At 47.8% G+C, this 12,056-nt stretch overlaps 1 protein-coding gene across 4 annotated transcripts in view; it reads right to left on the minus strand.

Moving 5' to 3' along the window:
* Positions 1–12,056, minus strand: part of KAZN (kazrin, periplakin interacting protein) — a 747,507-nt gene that overhangs the window by 334,480 nt on the left and 400,971 nt on the right. The window contains exon 3 of one of the 4 annotated variants that reach the window (XM_065421353.1): positions 10,068–10,102. The exons of 2 other annotated variants lie outside the window; for them this stretch is intronic. In XM_065421353.1, the coding sequence (XP_065277425.1) occupies positions 10,068–10,102 (35 nt within the window). Of the gene's footprint in view, positions 1–9,910; positions 9,932–10,067; positions 10,103–12,056 lie in introns of all 4 variants that reach the window. One more of the 4 variants, XM_065421352.1, reaches the window with a different exon arrangement.

The raw sequence follows: 12,056 nt of genomic DNA on the forward strand, positions 1-12,056 counted from the left end.
AAAAGGAATGGAGCTAATATTGGAATAGCTGTGAAGATGATGGATCCAAAGGTGGACAATTACCCAAGAAACTAAATCTCTTTTTAAAAAAACAGAATTTAATTAAGATTCAATCATTTATTTTTTCTTTAAAATGCCATCAACTGAGCTATTGTTGGAAGAAAAGCAAAAGTGAGAGAAAATGTTAGGTAAAATCAAATACACCTACCTACTTAAGAATTTATAAGAAAGCTATCAATTTAGTATCTAATTATTGAGATAAATGGGCTAAAATAATAGAAAAGAAAGCTTTAGTGGGAAAATAGAAAGTGCTTAGAGAGAAATTCCTGTTCTGAAAGTTAAACATTGCTAGTGTGGAGAGTGTACAAATGTACGTTACCATTTCCAACATTCATCTGCCATAAATGATGGGAAATGGGGCCTAATAGTTAGGAAAGAGGTTTGGGATTCAGGCCTCCTTGTTCCCATTCCTCTCTCTGCCACTGACTCACAGCATGGCCTTGGCAAGTCATTTAACCTCTCCGTGTCTGGAAAATGTGTATGAAAGTAACAGCCAACATCACAGGCTTCATTAACTAACATTTGCAAAGGACTTTGAGATGCTTAGATCTGACACACCAGGTTAGTGCAAAGTGAAAGCACTGGAGTGAGATGGATGATTTTATATCACATCCCTTTGCTTTTTTTCTTTTCAGGCTCTGGGATGTTGTTGGAAACTAAGTGTTTCACCCGAGAGGAAATTCCCTAGTAAAACAGTTTAAAAATAAATGAATATGCCCAAGAGTTAATTGTGCCCTGTAGCCTTAGAAACATTCGGCACTAGGTGTATACTGTATCAAGAGCTGCTATATATGAATAAGAAAGAATCAAAAATTGTCCCTCTAGGGTTAAGGGGAAAAAACAAACAACCTATCAAACATATGTAGACATAAATGGAAAGATTATAGCCGAGTGTATAAAAATGATAAGAGCAAAGACGGAGATGGAAAAGAAGATTGCAGAAGCTGTTAAGGTAAAAAAGTTCCAAGCACATAAGGAATAAAAGGTCAGTGAAAGGAGACGGTGATGTTTCAAAGAAATTGCAGAAGTAATTTACTGACAGAAGTATTGACAGAAGAGCAAGATATGTAAAATTAATTCCACTCCTGGCCTCAGTGTTCATAGAGGACATAGGGGACAGAAGGCAGAAAGAGACAAAGATCTCCTGCAATAGGGGGAAGAAAACGCTGAAGGAAATCAGGATATTTGAACAGGAAATCATGGGAAAGGAATCATGATACCATGTGGGGGCAGATGAAATGCATCTAACCATGACTCCTCTTGTCTTACTGACTTGGAATGAGCTTCAGCCAGCTATTTTTTGTCCCAGTTCAACCAGACATTGTGCTCAAACCCAGAGAATTGATGCTGTTTAATTCTACTATCCTCTGCTAATGTAAACTGAAGTTCAATAGAGCTACACTGGTTTACATCAGCTGTAGATTGGGTCCACTGTGTCATCATTTATATAAATAAAAAAATTAAAAATAAAATAAGAAACCAGCCGTGAAAACTGGAGTCCCTGCTGATAAATTCTTACCTTTCTCCCTCACAGTCCCTGGGCTGATGGGTTTGAACCGACATGAAAAAAAGAAAAAGCCCGAGAACAAGCCCACTTTTCTTCGTAAAACAAGCAGGGAGGAGAAAACAAAACCCTTCAGCTTTTTTATTTACTAGCCATATGTTGATTAAAGACCAGTAGTTGGCTTTGCCTTTATCCAATTGCTCTAAGCACGTCAGATTTTGGCCAAAGCTTCCCCCTTAATTGTTAATATTTTAAGAAAGCCACACATTGTAAAGCAATGAGTGACAGTTGCATGAGCCAGTGCTTCTGTTGCTTGGAGAGGTTTTAATTGCGATAACATTCTGCTCGTCTAAAGAGGCCTGTTAAAAATTTACTTGACCAGGAAACAAATAAAGGAAAAGATACTGGATCTCAAATGCGTTTAGTATAATCACAGAAATGTACTGTAACAGACTTAACCTTAACAGTACAGCTTATAGAGGACAGGCAAAACATCAAGCTGAATTAAGCCTTAAATGATGATATGGTCCTTGGAGAAAAATGAGCTTGTTTGATGCATGTTTTCTTTTATGCTCATGTTTTACAGCAATATAGAGGGGGAAAACCCCACCATTGCAGAAACTTTCCATAGTGCGTTTCACAGTAGGTTTTCACCAGTATCCTCTCAAATCTCTCCTCCCTCGCATTCTAAATTTCGGTAACCACTGACAGTACTGCTATTGGGAAGCACTGCTATTTTATTCCAGACTACAGTGCTCTGTGGCAGATAGAGATGAAATTAAAGCCTGGTTTGATAACAAAGGTAGTTTAATAGAAAAAGGCCAATTAATGATTTCTCACCCCAACCCTCCCCATAAACACATTCTTGTTACTTTAAAAATGTCTCGTTTTTTTCCTCAGGCCTTTATCCTCTTCCCCAATTAATCATTATTGATCACACCTCAAAATTTCAAATTCTCTTATTATGTATCAAAGTAAGTGCCCGTGACTGCTTCTCCCAGCATCTCCTCTGGCCAGTCTGGAAGATAAAATTTTGCTAAGAATCACCTCAACGTAGGGATTATTTTCTCCATAATGCTGGAAGCGGAAGGAACCGTAGTAAGCATGGTCCCAGGGTAGCTCCTAGGCCATGATTTGGCAAAATACTTAATGCTTAAATCCAAAGCATTAAAGCACACAATTAGCTGAATTGGGTTGCTCTTAAGCAACTACTTAAGTACTTTGCTGAACTGGTGAACGTATTTCCGGTATACAAAACCATCACTTCAACTGATGTAACTGCCCCACGTTTGAAGCTGCAGTGAAGAAGCCAAGAGTTGAATGAGCTATGGAGATTGATTGTTCCCCTCCCCAACCAACACGTGGCCCCTCCAGAACAGTGTAGAAGCACTTGGGTGGGGTAGATCTGGGGGAGCTTAGCATTGCCTATGCATGTCTTGGATTTTCAGGGCTGTTAATTCAGTCCTTTACAAACAATGTGCAGACGGGTAGGCCAAGGGTCGTTTTCCCAAGCAGGAAATTCACTGTCGTTGAGTTAATTAAGACCATTCCTTCTATTGCAAACGCCCCCTTTTAGCTTCACAGGCACATTCGGAACATTTGGGCAGCAAAACAACTGGCCCTGAGTGGAAGCCCGAACTCAGAACTTTGGAAGGTGCGAAGCTCTCTCCCGCTCCTTACCCCTACCCCACCCGGAAGAATGGATACATTAAAATACAGGCAAGAACAAAAAGTAGCAGAGGACTGATTAAGCACATCATGCTTCTATCAAAAGGAGGATGAGGAAGGGGAGCCTTGCACATCTGTGACTGACAGGCCTTTAGCCTCCTTTAAGGTGGTGGACTTAACCTAGCTCGTTCCATCAGATGGGCGAACAGGGCACATGTGACAACAGTCATTTTAAATACATACATGGAAAAGTCTTTCTTCCTGCCAAACCTCATAGGCAAAGAGCTGATATCCCCAGACACTTCTCCCTGGCCCGTGCACAGTACCTAGGTCCCAGACTTGCAACCTGACACAGCCTCAATGGTGTTTAAATACTCAAAATGCCGCTTGAGTCAATCTTCTCTCCTCTGCGTTCACTTCCACTTCTAACCTGTAGACTTTTGCGATCCATGACTCCATAGCTCAATGAGGGGGACGTGTGGCAACAAGCAGTTGGTTCTGCTTAAGCAATTGCTGCTTAAGTGCAATCTGACAATTCCCATGAAATGGTGCCTCTCCAGGGCCTGCTCCAGGCACCAGCGTAGCAAGCAGGTGCCTGGGGCGGCCAATGAAGAGGGGGGTGGCATGTCTGGCCGTTCCGCGGCAATTCAGCAGTGGGGCTGTCACTCCCTCTCGGAGCGAAGGACCTGCCACCGAAGAAAGAAGCGGCGGTAGAGCTGCCGCCGATCGTGATCGCGGCTATTTTTTTTTTGGTGCTTGGGGCGGCAAAAATGCTAGAGCCGGCCCTGTGCCTCTCACAGCCAATTGTCTCCTGGTGCATACTGGGCATAGCGTTCCTGTTGTCCCGCCAGCATGCAGAACATCCCGTGCCCTCCAGCTTAGTTCACCGTAGGAGACTAGCAATACACCCTACTCAGCTGCTCTAACCCCAGGACTGAGTCCTGAAATATTAATGTATAGATGACACCACTGGTGGATAGTGCTTTACAGATACCCAAGAGGAGAAACGGTCTTGCTCAACACTGCATGTGATCCACACCGGTTTCCAATTAGCTACACTATCTACTTGTGTATTTCCTCTTTACTGGCATGATGTGTCTGTGCAACAACTGTGTGAACCAATGACAGACAGAGTGGGACCAAGAGTTCAGCTTTTTAGCATCAGAAGACTATTAAAAGCAAAAGTGCCTCTTGCTTTGCTCATCGAGTTCTCAGCTTGCCAGAGGTCAGAGGGCTTCTTGAGAAACCTTGGCTAGCATAAAAATTGTGGTGGTAAATTGATGTTGACATTAAGAGGGTCTGACTGGATCATTTACTTTAAGTTGAACTGCAAAATAAAAGAGGGAAACTGACTCTGAGCTAAACCCAGATTTATGGCCCGGCTCTAGGAAAGCACTTAAAACAGACGTAACTTTAAGCATGAGTAGCTCTACCAAAGCTGAGGGAATAATCCTCATGCACGTATGTAAGTGCTTTGCGGGATTAGGGACTAAGAGCAGAATGATCCAGGCTGTGTGTGCGCGCGTGGGGGGGAGTAATTGGGGGATGTATTCAGCACAGAAATCAGTTCCAGTTAACCTTTTAGATAAGGAACACACCCTCCTCTGGGAAATCGTCTTGGTACGTAAAGGTTCTCGGAGGATAAACCCAGAATGCATCATTCTGCAACACTGCCAGTGCACACTGAGTTTTGCAATATCACAGAAGGATGCCTTCTTGTGGATCTACAGTAGGATCTTAACCAGGAAGTACTAAGACCATTTCAGCTGGTGGGCAGGGAGGACTTTAAAAAGTTTAGTTGAAAGCTGATTTTGGTGTCAAATTCCTCCGACAGACCAGGAAGGGAGGCTGTTCAGCAGTGGCGGTGGAACATTTTTAGTAGTGGGGATGCTGAAAGCCAGCACCCTTATCCCGTCTTCTTTCTCCCTCCCCCAAATTGAGGCTGGGAGCAGGGCTGTGTCTCCGGGAGGGGGGGGACCCAGACAGAGGTAAGGGGGCCGAGGCACCAGCTGGGGGCGTGTGTGGGGGCAGGAGCAGAGACCTGGGCAGGAGCTGGCAGCTGGGACCCCACGTGCAGGGCCAAGAGCAGAGCCCTGGCCGTGGGGCCGGGTGTGGGGCCCTGGGAGCGGGGGGGCGGGGGGGGATTGGGTCAGGGGGGTGGGCGTGAGCCCCGGGAGTGAAGGCCTGAGAGTGGGGGGTGGGGCCAGTCACAGGGCCCCGGGCTAGCACCTGGGGAGCAGGGCCAGTAGCTGGGGCCCCAGGAGCAGAGCACTGGGCCGGAAGTGGGGCTCTGAGCATGAGCCCCAGGCACAGGGCCAGCGGCCGGGACCCGGGCCCCAGGTGAGGGGTTGGGGAGCGGAGTGAAGGCAGAGGGCCGGGAGCAGGGCATAGGTGTAGGAAGCACCCCCAGTTTATGTGTGGAGCCAGCAGCTGGGGAGCGGGACCCCGGGCATGGTGCCAGCGGCCCTGCATAAAACCTGGGGATGCTGCACCCCCCCCCGCACCCTTGCGTCCCGTGGCTATGAATGTGGAAAACTGGGCATAACTCAACTTTCACTTTTACTCTGTTTGCCTTTAAACAGGTTGGCCAAGAAGACTCCATTCTGGTTTACGTCAGCTTCTCCCAAGCCAGGGTGCGGTATCCACATCGGTCTCGAAAGAGACGTGGAGGTGGAACAAAGGCCAGCCAGGGGCTAGTACAGACCGCAAAGAGGGCAGCACCAGCTGGTGCTGGTTATAGGCTGCTTGAGCACAAGCCTACTTCAGTCTGCAGCAGCTGGGCTCCCACGGAGCCGGGCTGTCATCCCGATGCAAAACCGTGCTAGCGAGGGCCTCGTCGGAAACACTGACTGCCCTCTTTGAGGTGACCCCCACTGGGATGCAGCAGGTCTTACTGGCCCAGGGAATTGCAGCTGGTATTTCTCTGGGCCAATGAGTTTGAATCTAGCCGGTCACATCTAAATTGTTGCTTCCACAAAGCTTGGACAGATTTAGACACAATGGACCAAACGCCTACTGCTGCTACCTCTGTCATTCTAAACATTTATCATCTGCATTATGGGAGTGCCAAAGGCCCCAGTCTGGATGGGGGCACAGATCATATGACCAGGTTCCTGCTCAGAATTTACAGTCTAAAACAGGGGTGGGCAAACTTTTTGGGCTGAGGGCCACATCTGGGTATGGAAATTGTAGATGGGCCATGAATGCTCATGAAATTGGGGGTTGGAGTGTGGGATCCGGCTGGGGGTGCAGGCTCTGGGGTGGGGCCACAAATGAGGAGTTCAGGGTGCGGGAGAGGGCTCTGAGCTGGGGCAGGGGGGTTTGAAGGGTGGGAGGGGGAATCAGGGCTGGGGCAAGGGGTTGGGGCATTAGAGGGGGTCAGGGGTGCAGGCTCTGAGCGGCGCTTACCTCAGGCAGCTCCCAGAAGCAGCGGCACGTTCCCCCTCCGGCTCCTACGCAGAGGCGCAGCTAGGCGGCTCTGCACGCTGCCCTGTCTGCAGGTGCTTGTGGGGGGGGGGGCAGCGTGCAGAGCCCCCTGGCTGCCCCTACATGTAGGAGCCGGAGGGGGGACATGCTGCTGCTTCCGAGAACTTCATGGAGTGGGGCAAGCCCCTGACCATGCTCCCCGGCTGGAGTGCCGGAGTGGGGCAATCCCTGGACCCCGCTCCCCAGTGGGAGCTCAAGGGCCGGATTAAAACATCTGGAGGGCCGGATGCGGCCCCCGGGCCGTAGTTTGCCCACCCCGGTCTAAAAGCCACAGAGCAGACGAAAGGTTGGGAACCAGGATATGCCAGATGAGTACATGAATATGGTCATTAGGCTCATTCATTAGTAATGCCACAATGTTCTGCAGATTGTCTCCCCAGCCCCCTGTAGTGCAATCATTTTGGAGGCACTATATGAAGAGACAGAGGAAAGTGGCATTAAGTCTGACCACAGTTTCTACCCCAAATGACAGCTGACGAAAATGAAAGCCCAGTCCATCAAGCAGAGATACCGCTGTACATTCATCTTCCAGTACAGTGAGCCACCACAGTGCTTAAGGGAAAGGGTTTTTAAATGAGCCTTGTCGACTTATACGAACAATTGGATGTCTCCTCGGTATTTTTTTCCCCTCCAAGTCCATCTCCCCTCGATGGCAGACAATTGAAGCTGTCGATGTAGCTAGTCCCTATGATTGTCAACTGCTTTTCAGGGTTACTTCAAAACACATCGCAATCCCTGATTAAAGAACCCGTCTGTGTTCAGAAATTACCCAAAGTGAGGGGAAAAATTATGCCAGGCAAGTGTCTGACAAAAAATTCTGTTGCCACTTTAAACTACACTAATGGTTGTTATTCAGCCGGAATACGCAGTACTTAAATGCATACATCTGTGTAATGTCACTAGAACGGCAACGGTCCTGGGGTTTCACATCAGACCCCACAGTGACAAGCGCTCTGCAAAGGCAGGCAGCTTAGCTGGGAGTAGACAGACAGACATGCAAAGTCAGCTCTGGCAACTCAAGGCTTTTTCGACCCATGATGTCTGCATGTTTGGCTCCACCTTGGGAAAGCATGCCAGGATTCATGGTTATCTTGAGCCTGCCTCTGCTGAAAAACGGACACTCTGAATTTAAACCAAATACTATTGCAATTCCCTTTGTTACTGCTGGTACATCCCTACTTGCTAACAAGCTTTGGGAGTACGGGGCAGAGAGCTGGGTTCAGCCCCCCCTTCCACCCATCACTCCAGGAAGCATAAGCATATCACTCATCTTACCATCTTTATTTATGTCTCTGTCCATCTTCAAATCCAACACAAAATTGCCCTGGTTTCCCAAAATTCTCTTTGGACTTGCCTCCCTCCTATTCTACTGTCCAAACAGTCTATTCTGTGGGTGAAACCCTGGCCCCAGTGAAATCACTGCGAGTTTTGCCATTGACTTCAATGAAACCAAGATTTTGCCCTTAATCTTGACTTTCTTTCTTTCTTTCCCCACCCATGATGCACGGTAAAAGAGGGCGAGAAAGAGTGTATCTGTCACTCACACTCCAAATGTCTCACTCGGTGTCTGCTGTACAACCCGTGCCTGGACACATCGGTGTGTAACGTAGTCAAGTGTTTTCTAAGGCCACGTCTACACTACCCACTGGATCGGCGGGTAGTAATCGATCTATCGGGGATCGATTTATCGCGTCTCGTCTAGACGCAATAAATCGATCCCCGAATCGACGCCCGTACTCCACCCTCGGCAGGAGGAGTAAGCGGAGTCGACAGGGGAGCCGCGGCGGTCGACTTGCCGCCCTGAGGACGGCCAGGTAAGTCGAACTAAGATACTTCGCGTAGCTGAAGTTGTGTATCTTAGATCGATCCCCCCCAGTTTAGACCAGCCCTAAAAGTTAGACCAGGAGAATGAAAGTCTGAACTTCTGTTCTCTGCTCTGCCTCTGACTTGCTGAAATGACTTCAAAAATGGGTCGTTTAACCTCTGCACACTAAATTCAGCCCAGGCATCAGCTGGCGCGACTGGCATCAGCTGACACCAGGGCTGAATTTGGCTCTGACTGCCAAACTGGAACACCTGTAAAATCGGGATCATAATTAGCTACGCCTCACAAAACCCCCGAGAAGTAGGTAGCAAGGCTTGCAGGGCGCTTTAAGATCTTCAATGGAAAGGTGCTATGCAAGTGCAAAATATCATTAGTAGTGGTCACAAGTGGTTCTTTTAATGAAAAAACCACACATGTTAATGTAACATTGTTTCAGTGGGAACAACCGACGCTTCAACCAACACACTGAGTGTTACCTTCAGAGAAGTAAAGAGAAAAACAGTATTGTGTGTGTGTAGAAGTTCATACCTTCATAGAGGATACAGCCAGAGAAGGACGGGGTAAGACATCAGGCCGCCAGGAAGGGAGGATGGTCCTCTGTTTAACTAGGAGTCAGGAGATCTGGGTTCAAATTCTGATCTATCACAGACTCCCTGTGCAACCTCCCTTAATCTCTCTGTGCCTCCGTTTTCTCATATGTAAAGTGGGGATAACAACACTCCCCCACTGACAGGAGTGCTGTGACCTTAAATCCATTACTGTTTGTGAGGCGCTCGGATGCTATGGTGACAGAAAGAAGATAGGTATGAGAGAGAGAGAAAGAGAGGGAGAGAACTTCAGAATTCAAGATAAGGTTGCACATCTGAAACATTGTGTGTCTCCACAGACCACCGCTACATGTTGTCTCTAAATAACTGGCCCCAGGAAGCATCCCACTGCTATTTACTGCGTTTGTAGGTTTATTCACTCTCCAACTCCTAGTGGTTTGCTGACAGCTATTGATTTCACCCAAGGGAATGTTTTTGCCCTCAAATCGTTAGGCTCTTCCTTCCCCCAAATTTCAGACTTTTATCTCTGCTTTGCTCATCGAGGCACAGCTTTGTTCTTTCTGAAATAACAGATGATTTAGCAACTGTCATGTTCCGGGGCTGAAGAGATTTGAGGGCAACCTTTATTAAATAAAGTGCGCTTCCACGGAGCACCGCAGGCAGATTCCGAAGGCCTAGCAGAGAAACCAGATGACTGCAAAATTTGCCAGTTTTCTTTTTAATGGCAAAAAGACTTGCCTATCTACAGACTCATTTGTATCATTCTGGGTAGCATCTCCCATGACTTTGCTTAAACAATCTTTGAGGAATTTCCCCCACTCCCACCAGGGCCGGCTCCAGCTTTTTTGCAGCCCCAAGCGTCGAAGGAAAAAAAATAAATAAATAAAGATAAAGCCGCGATCGGCGGCAGCTCTACCACGCTGCTTCATTCCTCAGCAGCAATTCAGTGGCCCTTTCCACTGGCCGCCCCAAGCACCTGCTTCCTGCGCTGGTGCCTGGAGCCGGCCCTGACTCCCACCCCAGCCCCACCTCTACCCCAACTCCGCTTGCCTAACAGTAAAAACCTCGCCTATCGGCAAAACAGTGCGGGGGGGGGGGGACACAACTTCAGGATTGCAACAGGCCGATGACGTGGGTTAGCCTGGCAACGTGATGGAGCTCTGCTAAAATTCTGACCGGTCAGAAGGAGCACGCCTCTTGTAAGGCAGAAAACATCCCCGTCACACAAGCACACCGACCAAGCAGCAGCAGGCAGCGGGGAAAGAAATTCCTTATCTATTTTCTTAACCAGAGATTCCAAGTTTCCAGATCTGGATTCTGACCCCCTTCCCCAGCCTCCTCCACAGCCAGGGAGTACGTAGATCCAGGCTTCTGATCTGGGGCATGTTTGAGAAATGCAACAAGTGCACAATTCAGAGAGTGTTCAGCTGCCACACCCCCGCCCGAACTCCACTGCTGTTTGGTGCGGGGGGGCGTTGTTCTGGGCTCATCTCATTTCCATACAGACACAAAACGCTGCTGCGGCCATAGCTGCTCCCAGGCCCTCACGGTTGCCTTAACAAACGAGCTGCTCGCTGGCAGTTTGCTGACACATCCGCCTTCCCCGGGCAGTCTGGAAGCTGGGCCTAAGTTCATTCAAAAGGTTTTTCAGCCATTCAACACGTCCACACCGATATTTGGATTCCGAACAAAACCAAGCTACATGGGAACCCTAATATGCCATACGCAGCCTTGCACTCCACGTGAGCCTGTGCTACCCCGCTGCACTCCATAGACACTACACTGCCCTCTATACAATCCCTGACTACACAGAATATTCAAAGTACCTGAATCTGAGAAACGCTTCACTAAAAAGCTACAGAACAAACAAAACAATAACAATGAAGGAACACTGGAGGGGTGGGGGGGTGGGGGAGACACCTTTTTAAATCATCAAAATTAACTGCCAGTCTAATACTCCTTAGGTGCACGGAGATACTACAGTGCGTGAATTGTGTTATATTGATTCCAGCGTGTTAGTCATAAGGCTGAAGGCCAAGTCCCATCAATGAAATGAGGCATGAATTGATTTATTACCTTTCTTGCATTGGAACTGCAATTCCTAGCAGCGATGATAAAAATATTTAGTCACGGGTGGGTTTTTTTCTCCCTCCTGAATTGACTGCCTGGTTCATACCCTTTTGCTTTATCCCTGCAGCTCAGTCTTTTTCAGACCTCTCCACTGCATTTTCTTTTTTAAAGCTAGTAAATCCAAAACACATGCATTTAATGACAATCGGCATCAAAACTGACACTGAAATTAGAAGGGAACAAAAGAGCAAACCTTGCTCCTCCATCGCTGGTTCACAGCCTTGCACTTTAGAGGTTGATGATAAATAGTGCAGACAATGGACCCATCTGTTCACGGAGAAGAATCAAGCGACAATGAAGATAGGCTTGAACATGTAAAGCAGTGGGGAAGAGGGTCCTTGCTCTCCAGGGGGTAGGCTAATATGCATCTCATTGGTTACCTGTCAGCCTTCCCGGGCAGTTATAAAGTGCACACTCTGCTAGGCAGAGAGAGGAGGAGATATATGGAGCTGGGGGTGTGGGGGAAGAGGAGGGGAAGGGAAGGAAAATACAGTACCAACCCTTAGACACCGCATGACAGGGGCCTTAGAAATACCATGCATAGGAAAGATTAGGTTTGCTAGATAGAGGCTACAAGCAGCGCTGAAGGAACTAAAGAATTTTCTTCTTCATGTCTTGATTTACTGAAGATGCACTAGGTCAAAATTTGCAGAAGCACACACGAATTACAGGTGTCTCAGTTTCGAGTGCTCAACATGACCCTCCTCCAGTCTGCTTTTCAAAGATGCTAAGAACCTGCAGCACCCACAGTCTTCTGACAATCAGCCCCGGGTGTCTCTGATTGGGCACCCAAAAACCTGCGGCACCAAAGTCAGTGGCCACTTCTGAAAAAAAA

Source organism: Emys orbicularis, chromosome 22, assembly GCF_028017835.1.
Source record: "Emys orbicularis isolate rEmyOrb1 chromosome 22, rEmyOrb1.hap1, whole genome shotgun sequence".
Classification (NCBI taxonomy): Eukaryota; Metazoa; Chordata; order Testudines; family Emydidae; genus Emys; species Emys orbicularis.